We start from the raw sequence: 16,255 nt of genomic DNA on the forward strand, positions 1-16,255 counted from the left end.
CATTTTTATACAATTAAAAAACCACTCCCACGCAAGTTGGCGGCGTTGCCCCGTGAGCACGTTGATCGAAATTTCGAGACAGTTCTTGGATTTAGCCTAAATTTACACTAAGAAACAAGGATAACATTTTTTGAACGAATGTAATTCATTATTCGATGCACCTGCAGTTCAAACTTACATTTTCTGGAAAAATTCAACAAAACAAAATAAACTATAGAAATATGCCAAAAGGCAATGAAAATGTCCCAAATTTAAACATGTTGTTTGTGGTAGTGTACTAAAGCTTCAAAAAAAATTGGTGGCACAAACCAAAAAAATTATTTTGCCGAGTGCCAAGTTTTGGCGCTCGGCAAAATAAATTCTTTATCGAGTGCCAAACGGGAGGCACTCGGCAAAGAGGACGCCGCTGGATGCCGTTAAGCCCCTACCAATCTTTGCCGAGTGTTTGCCTTTGCCGAGTGCCAGGCACTCGGCAAAGATAGCCTTTGCCAAGTGCAGGTCTTTGCCGAGTACCAGGCACTCGGCAAAGGCCTCTTTGCCGAGTGTCATATTTTGCCGAGTGCGGCGCTCGGCAAAGCAGGTCTTTGCCGAGTGCCCGAAATTTGGCACTCGGCAAATATTTTTGCACTCGGCAAATCACGTGTTTCCCGTAGTGTCTTCAACCAGGCCGAATTAGACTTTGGCACTTTAAGCAAAGTTGAAGATCTCGCGTAGCTCTACAACATTTGTTACTAACTCTTGGGCCAAAACTAAACGGATTCGGAGTTAAGAGGGGACAAAGATTGATGTTTCCGTATATTTTTGCGGTAGTATTGCATGAATACAGAGCGTGGCCTCAGGGACGATGGCGGCTGCAGCTGTGACCTGCTGCTGGTCCTGCTCCTGTCGTCGTCGATGATGCCGTCGCCGAAGCTGCCGTCGCCGATGATGTTGTCCAAAATCCAGAGAGAATTTATTTGAAACTAAGTTTGTATGTAGTGATTGATCTCTGATTCAGCTCTGTCTAGGTGTTGATCTGCGACAGCATGCAGCGGACGTCCTTGGCGGAGGGCCGCTCCTTGGGGTCGTCCTTGGTGCAGAACAAGGCGATGCGCAGCAGCAGCAGGATCTGCTCGTCGTGGCCGGCGCCGGCGATGGCTGGGTCGATGGCCTGCGCGTGCTCCCCGCTCTCCATGACGTGGCGCAACCACTTGACGAGGCCGACCACCTCCTCCGTCTCAGTGAAGAACTTGTCAGACGGCTCCTTTCTCGTGGCCAGCACCGCCAGGATGACCCCGAAGCTGTACACGTCGCACTTGGCCGTGAACTTCACCGTCTGGTTGTACTCCGGCGCGATGTACCCAGCGTGCCGGCCACGTTGGACGCCGTCACGTGCGTGTGCGAGTTCGGCATCGCCTTGGCCAGCCCGAAGTCCACGATGCGGGGCTCCAGGTCGTCGTCCAGCAGGATGTTGGCGGGCTTCAGGTCGCAGTGGATGATCTGCGGCTGGTGGGAGACGTGCAGGTACTCTAGCCCCGCCGCCACGCCCACCGCCACGCGGAGACGCGCGGGCCACGACAGACCACCGGCAGCGGTGCTGGTGCCTCCGGTGCTGCTGTTGCCGTCCTCGGCGCCGTGGATCTCTATGTGTGTGCCGGCTTTCAGCGCGTGGTGCAGGCTGCCGTTCTTCATGTACTCGTACACCAGGTAGTGGCAGTCCGAGCGCGGCACGTGCGCCGCTAGCGGCAGCAGGTTGCGGCGGCGGATGTGGCCCACCGTCCGGATCTCCGACTAGATCTGCCGTGACCGCTTGTCCAGCTGCCGGCTCTCCTCGTCGCTCAGGTTGTTGTTGGCCGACGCGTCGCCGCCGTGCTTCTTGATCTTCTTGATGGCGATGAACCGGGGCTCGTCGCCCTCCCGCTCCACGGGCAGCTGCGCCTTGTACACCTCCCCACACCCGCCGCGCCCGATGACGTCTAGGGACGCCAGCCCGTCCTTCTCTAGGAACGCCAGGTGCTCGAGACGCCGGATCAGCTTCGGGGTGAAGATCATCACGCCCGACCGCGACCGGTACCGCCCGCGGATGCAGTTGAGCGCCAGCCGGAACAGCACCAGCCCAGAGATGACGCCCGCCAAGGAACCCACCACGAAGCCGATGATCCAGTTGCGCACCCGTTGCTTGTGGCTGCGGTGGTGGTGCCGGCCATCAGTCTGCGAGCCGACCGGAGGCGCCGGCGCTGGCGTTGTTGGCCGTCGTAGGGGAGATGATGCGGTTCTTGGGGCTGCCGGTCGGGCTGCTCTTCTCCGCGAGGACGTACCGGTGCGGCACCGTGGTCCGGCGGTGGTGCACGTGAGGTCGCAGCCGCAGCCGCCGTCGTCAAGGCCGTGCTCGGTATTCATGCAATACTACCGCAAAAATACATGGAAACATCAATCTTTATCCCCTCTTAACTTCGAATCCGTTTAGTTTTGGCACAAGAGGTAGTAACAAATTTTGTAGAGCTACGCGAGATCTCCAACTTTCCTTAAAGTGCCAACGTCTAATTCGGCCTGGTTGGAGAGATAAAAGCTTCCAAAGTGGGGTGGCGCCGCGCCATCCACCGGCTTCTGCTCGCGGGGCTGCGGCTGACCTGCATGGCGACGGCATCATGCCACGTCAGCACGATAAGCCAACGTGGAGAGGTATGGACCTAGGTGATACGACGTACAAAATTTATGGACCTAAAAAACCACTTTGAAAATTGATGGACCTAACTGAAACATCCTCACACGTTAATGGACCTCTGGTGCATTTAACTCAAAACTGAATGTTAAGAAGTGAGAGGTGGAAGTGTCCAGCGTGACCTTATCGGGTGCCTAAGGTGGTGGTGCGCGTGACATGCAGGTGTGGCCGTCTGATGGACCAGCTTCCCTGTCCATCTTCACCTTCAGACTCCCTCCGATGGCGGATCAGATCGCGCCTGTTTCTTTCCGCAGTGTGTTGTTATGGCAATCTACTGGAGTTCGAACTGAATTCAGGGAAATGTATTGTACTGAGTGCTGAACTGTGTGTGCGCTCACGTAGAAACAGCTTTGCCCTGACGAGCTGTAGGAACGTAGTTTCATGGGACACTTTTCTTTCAATATGTATATGTAGTTTCATGTTTTATATAATAAAAAAAGTCTTTGAAGCAATGAAACAAGATATTAATGGGATTTTGCTATTCTTTTTTATGATGCTCTCTGTTTATTTCATCAGTTGATTTATTTTGTTAGTTAAGATTTATTTTAGCTTTATGATTTATTTTTTCTAGACGGCATCATAGCGTTAGCACGAACAATATACTAGTAGAATAAAGTAAGCAGCTGGCCGGCTGGGCTACTCGACCTTTTGGGCCTTGATGAGTGGCCTAGCCGGTTAGCTCTCTTCTTCCCTTTTATTTTGATTATTCATTTCCGTATTTTCCAGCAAGAAAATAAAAGAGAAAAAACCGTTAAATGAAGAACAGTACCTCTAGAAATAAGCAATATGTATGGACAGGTATGCAACAACCCCTAGAAATAGATTTCAAGTCAGTAACCATAGTTGTCCTTGAAAGATGTCCACGAGCAATTGATGTTGTTGACCACCCCAATAAACCGATTTTCTGGGACAATTGACATTATTCAACGTCGCTGGAAATCAATTTTTTTGGGACGGTTATTGTTGTCAACGGCAGAAGTATTTCGAATTGTGCATTTGGAATAGGATGTCCAATGTACGGTTGTATTCAGGTTGAACTCAGCTGCTGATATAGACTAATGCGAGCCTTTACCTCACCTGTAGTTTGTGACTTCTCTGATTTACGGAATTTCTAACCGTTTATCGGCTGTTTTTTTTGTTTTGCCCCCGTTCGCTGGTCTAAAACTTGACTGAAACTGACTGAAAAACACTGTTCTGGCTGAATTGTTGTGAGAAAAAAATACTGCCGACTGAAAAAAAAAACCCGAACAAACCAAATATGAGGTAAGCCGAACAGGGCTTTTGTGTATTTTGTGGGCTGGTTTGTCTCCGTGGGCTAGTTTCTCGTTGAGTCCGATTATTGTACAAGGCTTTGTGTCCCCAAAATTTTCGAACTGCGCGCCTATTGCGTTTCCGCCGCTGCCGCGGACTCTTTTCGTTTGCTACCCGTGTTATTTTATTCATTTCTCTCTCTTCCTCTATGCAAGTATCCATCCCACTCCCGTCGTTCTCCCTCCTTGGGCTTCCTGTTCATCTTCCAGAAGCGGATGGGATGCGCTGCTTTTGGCTATAGCCGTGGGGTAGTGCCTATGCTGTAGCGCCTCTCCCCTATCCTCTGAATCGATTTATCATCGGTTTTGGTTTTGGTGTCTGTCGATTCATCTCCTTCCCCAAATCGTCCGGTGGAAGATCTGGTTTGCCTCCTCCAACCCGCGCCGTTGTTTGAGAGTTCGTTTGTGCTTTTGTTTTCGCAGCGCAGGTACTCTTCCCCCTACCTGAATCCTATGTGCTTGTAGTTTGCTTCCTTTTTTGTTTTCTGAACGGTTTTGGTTTTCCATGTGCAGGCAATGTTTTCTTAAATTTATTCAGTCGTCTATCAATCAGACAGTTGTTTCTGCATATTATTATTCTTGATGTGTTGTGCTCTAAGTTACTGTGGATCTATGTTGTTTTTAGTGTCCACTTAGCTCGGATCTGTAGTGTTTTTAGTGTTCACGGTGGGTTGGATTTTTTTCGGTATTCTAGTTTCAGTTGTAGTTACTGAACCCATCCTGATTCAGTATTTCAGGTTATTGAGTTTTAGTGTTTTATGTTTGGCACTCGTCTGCTGCTTTTGCTTGATTTTTCGTGTGCCAGAGATGTTGGTTTAATTGTGTGTGCTCGGCATCTGCGCTGCTATCCGATCCATTGCATTTCATGAGCGAGACTTTGCTGTGATTGTACGTGTGTGAGAGGATGAATAAATATACAAGGAGAGGAAATCATCGGTCATTAGCTTTAGTAGCAGCATGAGCTTGCGGATCATCAACTAGTGGTTCTGGGTTGGCATACACCTCTGCTTGCTTGAGATCCTCTCCTCATGCAGTCTCTCGTTGCTGGTGTTGTGCTCCTGTGTGGTGTGCTTTGTGTGTGTGATTAGCTACCTATGCATTATATTGACAAATAATTCATTGCCGCTATACTGCTGCTAAATGTTGAGAACCATGATGAGTATTTGCTTTTATCTTTCATTTCATTGGATTAAATTTGTGGATATGGCTTATATAGTAGTATTTAGCAATTGATACTACTATTTTGTATGTTACTTATTTTTTGTAGCGCCAGTGCATCATATATATTTTGTTCAGCCGCAGTTTTACTTTGTTCTTTTCATTTTGTCCCTAGTACAAAGTGGCATGTTGCCTCTCTCTGTCTAGTTCATTGCCATAAATTAGCCATATTTTGCTCCCACAAGCTGAATTTTTGTTTAAGTTTTGTTCATAAGTACATTAGGATGACAGTGGTTCAGTGAGTTAGAGAAGATTCATAGTAGTAGCTGACTGAGGTGAGTGTGTTTTTTCATTCCCTGTGCAATGTAACTTTCTTGATACAGCAATCTACATTTATAATTCATTGCATGCTTGCCTGTTGTGCTTGTTTTTTTTATGGCTGTTAGTTCCTTCTATTAGTTTCCTTTTTTAGCTTCAGCTTCATGGATGCTTGGCCCATTAGCGTATGGGTAGCTGTAGCTTAGTTGCAGATCCATGTCTCACTGGTTATTACCTGAGACTTTCAGTTGAGTTATTAGTTTACTCTAGTTTTATTTTAGTTTTTTTTCAGTCTTAGTTTAGGTTTCAGGGTACCTAGTGACGACATCCATTGTCAAAGGATTAGAAAGTTCAGTTCAATTCCAGTAGAATTTATTTTCAGTTTTACTTTAGTTTCAGTTCAATTTCAGGTTAAATTATTTATGACCCATTTTTAGTTTAAGTTCAGTTGAAGTCCAACAAGTTCAGTTTAATTTCAGTGTAGCCTATTTTCAGTTTAAGTCTTGAATATTAATTTCTTGTGTGCATGTTTTTTGGTTCAGATTTCAATTTAATTTTCAGTCCAGAATATTTAATTTTCAGTCCAGGTTTCCGTTTTCCAATTTTCAGTACTGATCAGGGACCGATTCCTCGGTTTGGTGCGTGCAGTTACGTCAACAACAAGTTCAGCAACCAGGCCACCATCAATGTGTATTTTGTCACCAAGGAGGTCCAGATCGACGACCGTCTCTTCACATTGCAGGTCTGCTTGCTTCGTCTTCTTACCATTCATTTAGGTTCCTCTTTCACTTGTCTGGGGATATCTATCTCCCATGATTCATAAGCAAGCAACGGAGGTAGTGAATAGAAGGAGCAGCATCATGAAAATTTCACAAGTTAAAATATTGGGTTTATGCAGTATAAATGAAAATACATCCCTGCCAAATGTTAGTCTAAATGACAATTGGGTTTATACTGCCAGACTGATGCATTCAGGCATGTGCATTTGGGTTTATGCAGTCTGATGCCACCTCTGACAATGATGCATTCAGAGATATTGAGAACCCCGAACTGTTAGATACATAACTATATTATCAAGCATGATGGACTTTGTGTTTTTCTTGACTTTGGATAAGCGTGAGTTTGATTTCCAATAGGGTCAGTTTGATTTGTTTGTTTTGTCTGTGGTTCAGTTTTAGTATTTTTTTCTTCAGTTTCAGTTTCTGAGCAAGTTTTTTTTGTAATGTTATATGATTCACGTAGCCCCATCTCGCGCCTCCGTCAGCTTGCAGTGAGCGTGAGCTACTGCTAGAATCCATTCTGCAAGACGTGGTGGGGTAGCGGCGGCTTTTTGCACCTCGTTTAGTGGGGTAGGCCCATCTCTCTAGGGCTGTTTGGCCGTTGGCGAGCAGGAAGACATGCTGTCGCTGCAACCCCGTACCGCAGTCTGCACTCCGCAGAGGCTAGCGTGCGTGCGTCCTTCTCTATAGAGCACGCACGAGCGCGATAGGAATACTTGTTAAGGCCTGCTCATCATCTACACGTACATCTTCTTTAGTTTCAGTTGTTATGTTTTCCGAGTGTCTGTTTTCTCAGTATAAATGTTCCTATTAGTTTCAGTATAATGAGTGATGGTTAATCCATTGGAGTGATATGTTCTTGTGCATCACAATTAGGTTGTACTCGTATTTGTTGTGCCACATGGTTCCTGAAGCTTATATTGTAATTTTGGTACTCTACCAGATAAGATGCATTCACGCAGCAGAATGTAGAAAAGGTCTGAAACACTGAACCTTGAAGGGAAAAATGGAACTCTGAACCTCAAATCGAGTAGAATTTATTTTCAGGGCATGCATCCATCGACTTGAGCTTGCTCCTCCTAGCATGATGTTGCGCTGATGCCTGAAGTGTTTTATTTTAGTAATGTGATTTTGTTCTCCTCTGGGTACTATATATTATTAAAGAGTTTCCACTTCTGCTTGTATATATGAGACCTTGAGTGTTGGGTATTCAATTATTGGCTCAGTTTTTTGTGAGTTTTAATCTAGTTTCTTGAACTAGGCTTGCCCATTTAGCATTTTTAGAATTACATTTTACTCATACACCTAATATCTAAATCTAAAAATATTTGAATCGAAGTCTTCAGTGTTGTGCAGTTTAAGTACAGTGCTACTTTATATCTGTGTGACCATGTACAACAACAACAACAATATAATAGCCTTTCAGTCCCAAGCAAGTTGGGTAGGCTAGAGTCGAAACCCACCAAGAGCCCCAAGTCACGGTTCAGGCACTTCAATAGCTGCTTTCCAAGTACTTCTATTCAAACATAGATCTCTAGGTATACCTGTGTGACCATGTGACAAATTATATTTCGGTTTAATATCTTGTTCGTTTTCTGCGGTTGGTATGCTTGATTTTGACGTCTGTGTGATGCTTTTTTTTTTCTTGTCACATGTACAATATTAGGCCCGCACTTGCAACTATACTGATGTGCTGTTGCTTCTGTGTGATTACTGTTGGGGCACACTTGCAAGTTGCAACCTTACTGATTTGTTACTTCTGTGTTTTTACTGATGCTATCGTTACATGGTCTCTATTAATTGTTATATCTAATGTGGTCGAATCGAATTTGCAGGTGCACTGCAAGAACCTTGCTCCACATGTAATGCTTCTCCTATCCCGTGGTCACTCCCTTTACTTACAGAAGGGCTGTGTTCTGATTGGTTTGATCTCATATGCTAAGCTGCGTTTTCTTTGATGATTCAGTATGCTAAGGCGGCCCAGGCACTTAGCAAGCATGACCCACCGATTGTTCTCGCTAAGGCTGATGCTAACGAGGAGAAGAACAAGCCGCTTGCTACCAAGTACGAGATCCAAGGGTTCCTAACCATCATGATCTTCAGGAACCAGGGGAAGAACATTCAGGAATACAAGGGCCCTAGGGAGGCTGATAGCATTGTGGATTACTTGAGGAAGCAGGTTGGCCCTGCGTCCAAGGAGCTAAAGTCTCCAGAAGATGTTGCGACCCATTTCGATGACAAGAAGATCTACATTGTAAGCTTCCAGTTCAAAATTTTCACCTGTTTTTATTCAGTAGTTACTTAATCTGTATTATGATGGGCAGGACAAGTGATCCTTTTGAGCTGACAACTGACTGTACATAATAATTGCAATTTATAGATTGGAATCTTCACAGAATTCAGTGGCACCGAATTTACAAACTTCATGGAGGTCGCTGAGGAAGGGCGGGCCTGGTGCAAGCGGTAGAGTCTTACCGCCTGTGACCGGAAGGTCCCGGGTTCGAGTCGCGGTCTCCTCGCATTGCACAGGCGAGGGTAAGGCTTGCTACTAACACCCTTCCCCAGACCCCGCACAGAGCGGGAGCTCTCTGCACTGGGTACGCCCCCCCCCCCCATGGAGGTCGCTGAGAAGCTGAGGTCTGACTGACTTTTGGCCACACTTTTGCACGCCAACAACCTTCCCATGCGGTGATGCAGCGGTGGAGAGGTGGCGCCATGATAAAACAGATGTCCCTGTGGGGATGCCATTCTAGAGGAGCTTCAGCCAATATAATGTTTTTTTGCAGATTTGTTGGTGGTTCATTTGATTTACTAGGAGTCTGTACTTGATCCCCAAAATTGTAAGCATGATTGATGAAATGTAGTTTTCAAGTCCAAAGATTGGGGATAGCAGATAGTGATGAAATAGTATAAGTAAACCTTATTTTCAGTTGATTCATCGTCTTGATCCGCATGTTCTTCTGGTTTTGGTTTTGCTTTCCCTTTCGTCCTCATCTGTCCCCTTCTCCGCTTTCTGATCTGACGTTATAGATATTTTTCTGGATTCTCCCCCCTTCGTTCAGGTGTATTTCTTTCTTGCCCTTCAAGGATGGTCTGTTATTGGATTTTTACATCTTGGCCCACTACGATAACGGGTTTTGGTCTCCTATGTCGTACGGCTCTTTTTTAGTTGACGTCTGTTTTTAGAATTTGTCTTTGCCGATCGGAAAAATATTCGTACTTATCGGCTCTACGTGCATGCGTCATGTTCTGAATGGTTGACAAAAAAATCGACTGAAACACAAACAGAATTCAGCCGAATGATAGGTAGTCACTTCCCTGATTTATTTATCTCATGAGTCAGCATGATGATACCTAAGAATGAATAATTAGAAGAAACATAGGCCGGGCCAAATTGCTACTAACTAGGCCTAGGACTAGGTTGATCCAGGCCTGACCTTGGATCTGGCCCGTGGTAAGGGCCAAATCGGAGGTCACATCTCCCCCATATTAGCTAAAGGCTATGATCTCACCGGTTTAACAAGCAAGCAAAATGCCATCATAGTCCACAACTATTTTTAAAACTTACAGAAAGAAGGGATACAAAATAAAAAGTAATATGACAACACATATGATTATTATGCAATATGGTATACTCTCTGAAGGACGGGCCTGGTGCAAGCGGTAGAGTCTTACCGCATGTGACCAGAAGGTCCCGGGTTCGAGTCGCGGTCTCCTCGCATTGCACAGGCAAGGGTAAGGCTCGCCACTGACACTCTTCCCTAGACCCTGCACAGAGCGGGAGCTCTCTGCACTGGGTACGCCCCTTTTTATAGTATGCTGGGTAAGGCTGGCCACTGACACTCTTCCCCAAACCCCGCACAGAATAGGAGCTCTCTGCACTGGGTACGTCCATTTTTATAGTATACTCTATCTGTCCTAAAATAAATGTCGTTCTTGTTTCCCGAGAAGTCAAACGCTTTTAACTTTGACCAAATATATACAAAAAATATTAATATTTATAATACATAACTAGTATCATCACATAGATCGTTGGATCTATTTTCATAATAAACTTATTTTAAGATACAAATACTGCTAACATTTTCTACAAATCTAGTCAAACTTGAGAAAGATTGACCGGCACAAATACCATAACGACACTTATTTTGGAACAGAGAGCGTATCTAATAAATAAGTTTACAAATGAACCATGAATACAATTTAACAATTTTCACTTCCAAAATATTTCTCTCCTCGCTTTCAAGCATAGATGTGCTTATAAGCCATCACCAACCGTACTTGTTTGAAAAAATAATTAAGAATAAAAAGGTTTTGTGATGATTGGGTTGATCCATAGACATTTTCGATTTGAGGACAGCCTCTATAGTCTATCGGGCTTGCTCTCCTGGGTCAGGTTAACTAATCAATGCATTGACGAGGCTAATTTCATCTCTGCTTATACTATCAAAAGAGCAAGAACACTTAAATTCTCACCCAACAAGATCAACTTTGACATAAAAAAAAGAGTTGGAAGAAGAGGTGTGGCGAGCCGACGCATTGTACGATTTGGGATTGGAATTGGAATGGGCTAAGACACACCAACATTCCTTTAACCTCCCGCCAACCAAAGCGCGGTGCAACTCTAGGTCGTCAGTTGTCAATGCTGGCTCAAAGCTTGTTCACCTCTACCCCAACTCTGATGCACGGCTTCTGACGACTTATTTGAGCCTACTTCCGTACCGCTATGAAAACAATATACGGTACTAACTAACGATGAGTCTATTCGCTGGTTGGTTTTTTAGACTGATAAGCTCGATTGACGTTGATTTGTTGTGAGAATAAAATACTATTAACTGACTGATAAGCTCTGGCTAATACCAACAAACGAACAGACGGATGGATATCATAAGCATGCGGAGTACATATATAGGTAGGTGATTGTAGAGCTGTAGCCGTACAGCTATCAGCAGATGCAGATCTATTAGCGAAAGGCCCAAGTCCATGCATAAGGCCCAGCCCGGTTATATATTTAGCAAAAGAAACTCAGCCCAAAATCCCATGTGCGCCCACTCACAACTACGTTTACTTCGTTCACTGTTGGGCCAACGTGTCATTAACGTAAACGGAACCACGATTTTTTTTCCAATTATTAATTCCGGGAAAACTCTGCTCAACTCGTTCTGTCGTCTGTCGTCTTGCTCTCCACCTCCGCATCCATCCCCTCCCTCCAACTCTCCAATCGACTCCGTCCCAAACTACAATCCGCGGCAACAGAAAAAGGCGCCTCCTTTACCAGAAACAGAAGCAAGATTCCCGGATTGCGCCGCCTGATCGCCGGCGAATCGAACCGACCGAGCGGCTACACCGCCCGATGGACCCGCAGCGGCCCGCGGGCGGCTGCTCCGGCGGGGTCGGCGCTGGTGACTCGCCGGTGAGGTGGGACGACGACGACAACGACGACGGCGGCGGCCGCGTCGAAGGCTTGGCGGTGAGTTCCCCCCTCCGTTCTCTCTGCCTGTTTCGTCCCTGATAAGTCTGGTTGCGTGTACGCGTCCTTCAGCTGAGTTGGTCTTGCTTAGGAGCGTGGAGAACTGTAGATTGATTCGTTCGATGCGTAAATTGGGGAATTTCGGGAGCATGTGGCGCGCTGCTTGGCGCGAATTTAGTAGCTCGAATTGATTATTAGGGCTAAGCGATGAGCGAAAAGTTTAGTATTCAAGGGCGCGTGTGGCTTGTGCTGGGTTAAAAAATACAAAATTGCTTTGCTAGGTTTTGTCTTAAGCATGTGGCTAGAGCCTTGTTGATAGGAGTGGACCAGTTATGGTCTTTCTATGGCTTGAGTTCAAGTCTTACAGTACATACAATCAATCATTCAACTTTCCCAGGCTGAGTTTGTGCCATAACTCAATTTTGCTTTCTTTCCTGATATAGGGACTCCACATATTTGACCAAGAGGAGGCAGACGAGCCACCAGCCAAAAACAGCATGGCCAACAGCCTTGATACTAATTGCATTCCCATTGCTAACGGATGCAACACTGAAACAACTGAAACTTCCGTAGAGACAGAACCTGTAAATGGCATTAACCCGCTTCATGAGCATACTGGCATCTGGGTCCCTGTTTCTGTCCCGCCAATGACAGCGCAGGCCCGTGAGGAGTGGCACAGGGGGTTTGGTTGCAATGGCGGGTACTTCCCGGAAGAAGAGTTCAACTGGGAGCTGGATGAAGAGAACTATGAGATGACAATGTGGGATGTGTTTGCTGATATGGTTGTCGCGGCAAAAGATAAGGTGGTATCTGCCACAACATATGACTTTGGGAGACGTGGGATGTCGGTGGTGTCCAACTTCTTTCTCCAAGAGGCTTGGAAGGATATGGCACAAACACTTGCGGATGCAAACGCTGGTATTGCGAACGAGCTTCTTGAGACAGAGCCAACTAAGTGGTTGCCTGACAGTGCTGCTACCTCTTGCATGCTCTGCGGCGTGCGATTTCATCCAATAATGCGGTCTCGTCATCATTGTCGTTTCTGTGGTGGAGTATTCTGTAATGGTTGTTCAAAGGGTAGAAGCTTGATGCCTCCAAAATTTATGACTGCAGAACCTCAGAGGGTTTGTGATGTCTGCGGAGTACGTCTAGAGAGTATCCAACCTCAATTGATGAATCAGATCAGTCGGGCCTCACAACTTCCAACTCGGGATGTCACAGACCTGAGTACCCTGAGGTCATGGCTGAATTTCCCTTGGGCACACACAATGGAATATGAGATATACAAGGCTGCAAATTCTTTACGTAGCTACTGTAAGGTATGCCTTTTTTTCTCCTTAAGTATTGACTACTTCTATTACGATACCTTTTCTCGTTGTCTTCTTTTCGGCTACTTTAGTTGTCATGTAGTCTTCGGTATTCTTATCAAGTGTTATTGTGTTAAAGACTAGTGTTGACCAATTTTTTGCACCAAATAGGCAAATACTAATATCTTCATAACACTACAACAAATCTAGTCTTCCTACACTGGTGTTGATAAACTGATGTCAAGAAACCTTGTAGGGAAATGTGTCTCACAAGTCATCAAATATGGTTGTTTTCTGTTTGTATAGTAATTAGTTGGATGAATGTTTGGACAATTGAGTCGTTGTGGGTAAAAGATGACATGGAACACTAGGCGAATTATTTTTTCTAGTGTAATCTGGATATGTAGCCTACCCCAACTTGCTTGGGACTGAAAGGCTATGTTGTTGTTGTTGTTGTTGTAATCTGGATATGTGATTAGTCTAATTACTGAAATGAACCTATGCAAAAGAAAAAAAAATGCATAGGCAAAATCAATTTCTTAAGTAAATAACTGCTTGTAGTTCACCAATCTGCATTTTAGTAACTCTAGATTGTTTAAGCTCAACTTAGTTGTTCAAGGGAATTTTGTTATTGGAAATGACTTAGTCATTGTATTCTTATGAAATGCTGGAAATGATGTTACTCTGTCTGTGGGGCTGCTGATTGTTCTGTTAATTATTCTGAGCCATTAAAAAGACAAATTCATGTATTTTTCAGGTGGGAGGACTGAAACCAGAGAAGTCTATCCCTGATACTATTCTTAGACAAGCAAAAGGTCTTGCTATAGTTACTGTGGTGAAGGTTGGGATGATGGTTACATACAAACTTGGCACTGGGCTGGTTGTTGCTCGAAGAGTGGATGGCTCCTGGTCGCCACCTTCAGCAATCTCCACCTGTGGTATTGGATATGGGGCTCAGGTGATACAAGCTTTTTTTACATGGAAGGGCTTCTTGTTATCAATCTAGTACCATCTAACATATAAGATATCTGCTTGACTCTTTCAACAGGCTGGAGGTGAGATAGCTGATTTTATTATTGTTCTGAGGAACACGAATGCCATTAGAACATTCAGTGGGAAGGCACATCTGTCTGTTGGTGCTGGTGTTAGTGCTTCTGCTGGTCATGTTGGACGTGCAGCTGAGGCTGACTTTCGTGCTGGTGATGGTGGTTATGCCGCATGTTATACATACAGTTGTAGCAAAGGTATGTTTCGAATTATTACAAGCTTTAGATTACTGTCATCCAAGAGTTCGTAGCGGTACAGAAATTCAGTAGATTTTCAAGACACTATTTACAGTTAGAGGCAATATATGAGACTGATTTATTTTGCTGATGGTATAATGAATACTCCATTTCAATTTTGCTGCCATTCTAGCTTTATCCTAAATCAAACATTTCTATCTTTGGCCATGAATTCTTATAAGTTCGTATAGTTCAACATCATGCAAATTATATATTATGAAAATTATTTCTCATGGTGAATCTAAGAACATAAATCTAATGATGTTAAACATATGAATTTATCGAAATTGATGGTCAAAAATAGAAAGGTTGACTTTGGAAACAGAGGGAGTAGTTTAGAATGCCAGTCAATTCAAAGTTTTTTTATTGAAAAATTGAAATTAAGATGTTCTTTCTGTTGCAAACTAGAGAAGCGCATGACATCTGCAAAGTTTTGAGCTGCTTAGTTTGCACACAGAAAAGGATCACTCCGACCAGTTTGCTTTGACAAATCTTTCTTGTTTGATCTTTTGAGTGGTTAGTCATTTAAATACGTCCCACCAGAGAGATGAGCAGATGGCCAAGTTACAGACTAACATGGCCATGTCTCACAAGGCTAATGTAGTAATGTGTGCATTAGCTATACTAAAGGCCTTATATGATAAGGTTTAGGAAGTTGGGAGCACAATTTTCTGTCACACAAGGAAAAAAAAGACCAAGTTGACGTGTCCTGAAACCATTGGGGTGTGAAGTTGACCAAATAAACTGTACAGAAGATACTTTCAGAAACCAAAATATGCATGATAGATATTTATGGCGTCAATTGTTATAGCAGTGAATCATGCCATATCACAGAGCAACTTTGTTTTATGAAATCAATTGTTAGTCTGAATTGTTGAAACTCTTGAGGAAACAGTAGTTTGTTGGCCCCATTTTAAGATTACAGTGAAGTGATGCATCATTCATTGCAAATACTTGTGGGTTAAGTTTTAACAAATACACTCATTCTTTTATGTAACCACTTATTTTGTATGCTGACTCTTCCATATTAGGTGCCTTTGTGGGCTGTGCGTTCAATGGCAGCATAGTATCCACTCGAGATACTGAGAACGCACGATTTTACGGAGGTCCTATCAAGGCATCTGATATCCTTCTAGGATCAATGGCGAGGCCGCCTGCAGCCTCTCCTCTGTACAAAGCTCTGTCAGAATTGTTTGACAAGATTGGAAAATAATCCTCTTTCTTGCAGACCCTGCCTCACCTTGTAAATACATTCGAATTTGTGCCCTTCACGAATTGGTTGGAAGCAATTGCGCAACTGTACAGTAAGGCCATTCTTCAACGCATCAAAGGCTCCATGCCTTCATCAGTGTTTAGTGGATACTATCAACAAAACCACTCTGTACATACTTACATTGGATTGACAATAGCATCAAGATGTGAAAAAAAAGGTGTTTATTCTTTTTCGTCAGTGTTGGGTGCATTCTGCGCAACTCTGGGGAAACTGGGTGCGGCCCTGCGGGCAACCCTGACGTCTGACGAGTATGATTCGAATTACTTCCCTCCGTCCTTGAATGTCTGTCATTTTTGTTTTCCGAGAAATAAATTTGACTAAATATATATTAAAAAATATTAATATTATGATATATAATTAGTATCATTAGATAGATATTTGAATCTAGTTTTTTAATAAATTTATTTAGAGATAGAAATGTTGTACGTATTTTCTATAAATCGAGTCAAAGTTATTGGATATGTAAATCAGTGGCGACTAACATTTAGGGGACGGATGGAGTACACGGGAAGTACAGTAATTTTGTAATGCCATCCTGCTGTGAAGGAGAGAATACGAGGAGGCGTGCTTGCGTCCTGACTCCTGAGTGTGCGGTGAAGAAATAAGGAGGACAGAATAGGGAGAGGAGAGAAATAAGAAAGGAAAAAAAGAAAAAA

General features: G+C 44.2%; 1 protein-coding gene and 1 pseudogene across 1 annotated transcript; one reads left to right on the top strand and one right to left on the bottom strand.

The window, feature by feature from the left end:
• Positions 1-955: 955 nt before the first annotated feature.
• On the bottom strand, positions 956-2,350 carry LOC136468773 (leucine-rich repeat receptor-like serine/threonine/tyrosine-protein kinase SOBIR1; annotated as a pseudogene).
• A 9,137-nt stretch (positions 2,351-11,487) lies between these two features.
• Positions 11,488-16,034, top strand: LOC136471431 (uncharacterized). The gene is made up of 5 exons (XM_066469162.1): positions 11,488-11,736; positions 12,180-13,055; positions 13,801-14,001; positions 14,092-14,287; positions 15,358-16,034. The coding sequence occupies exons 1-5, from the start codon at positions 11,620-11,622 to the stop codon at positions 15,537-15,539; spliced, it is 1,572 nt and encodes a 523-aa protein (XP_066325259.1). The 5' UTR covers positions 11,488-11,619; the 3' UTR covers positions 15,540-16,034.
• Positions 16,035-16,255: the final 221 nt, after the last annotated feature.

Source organism: Miscanthus floridulus, chromosome 8 (genome assembly GCF_019320115.1).
Source record: "Miscanthus floridulus cultivar M001 chromosome 8, ASM1932011v1, whole genome shotgun sequence".
Taxonomy (NCBI): Eukaryota; Viridiplantae; Streptophyta; class Magnoliopsida; order Poales; family Poaceae; genus Miscanthus; species Miscanthus floridulus.

What these genes read in the sequence shown, in the direction of transcription:
- LOC136471431 (XM_066469162.1), top strand. Translation starts at nt 11,620, where the DNA reads ATGGACCCGCAGCGGCCCGCGGGCGGCTGCTCCGGCGGGGTCGGCGCT. An exon ending in CTTTACGTAGCTACTGTAAG is followed by an intron (nt 13,056 to 13,800) that starts GTATGCCTTTTT and finishes TGTATTTTTCAG; the next exon opens with GTGGGAGGACTGAAACCAGA. An exon ending in TACATACAGTTGTAGCAAAG is followed by an intron (nt 14,288 to 15,357) that starts GTATGTTTCGAA and finishes CTTCCATATTAG; the next exon opens with GTGCCTTTGTGGGCTGTGCG.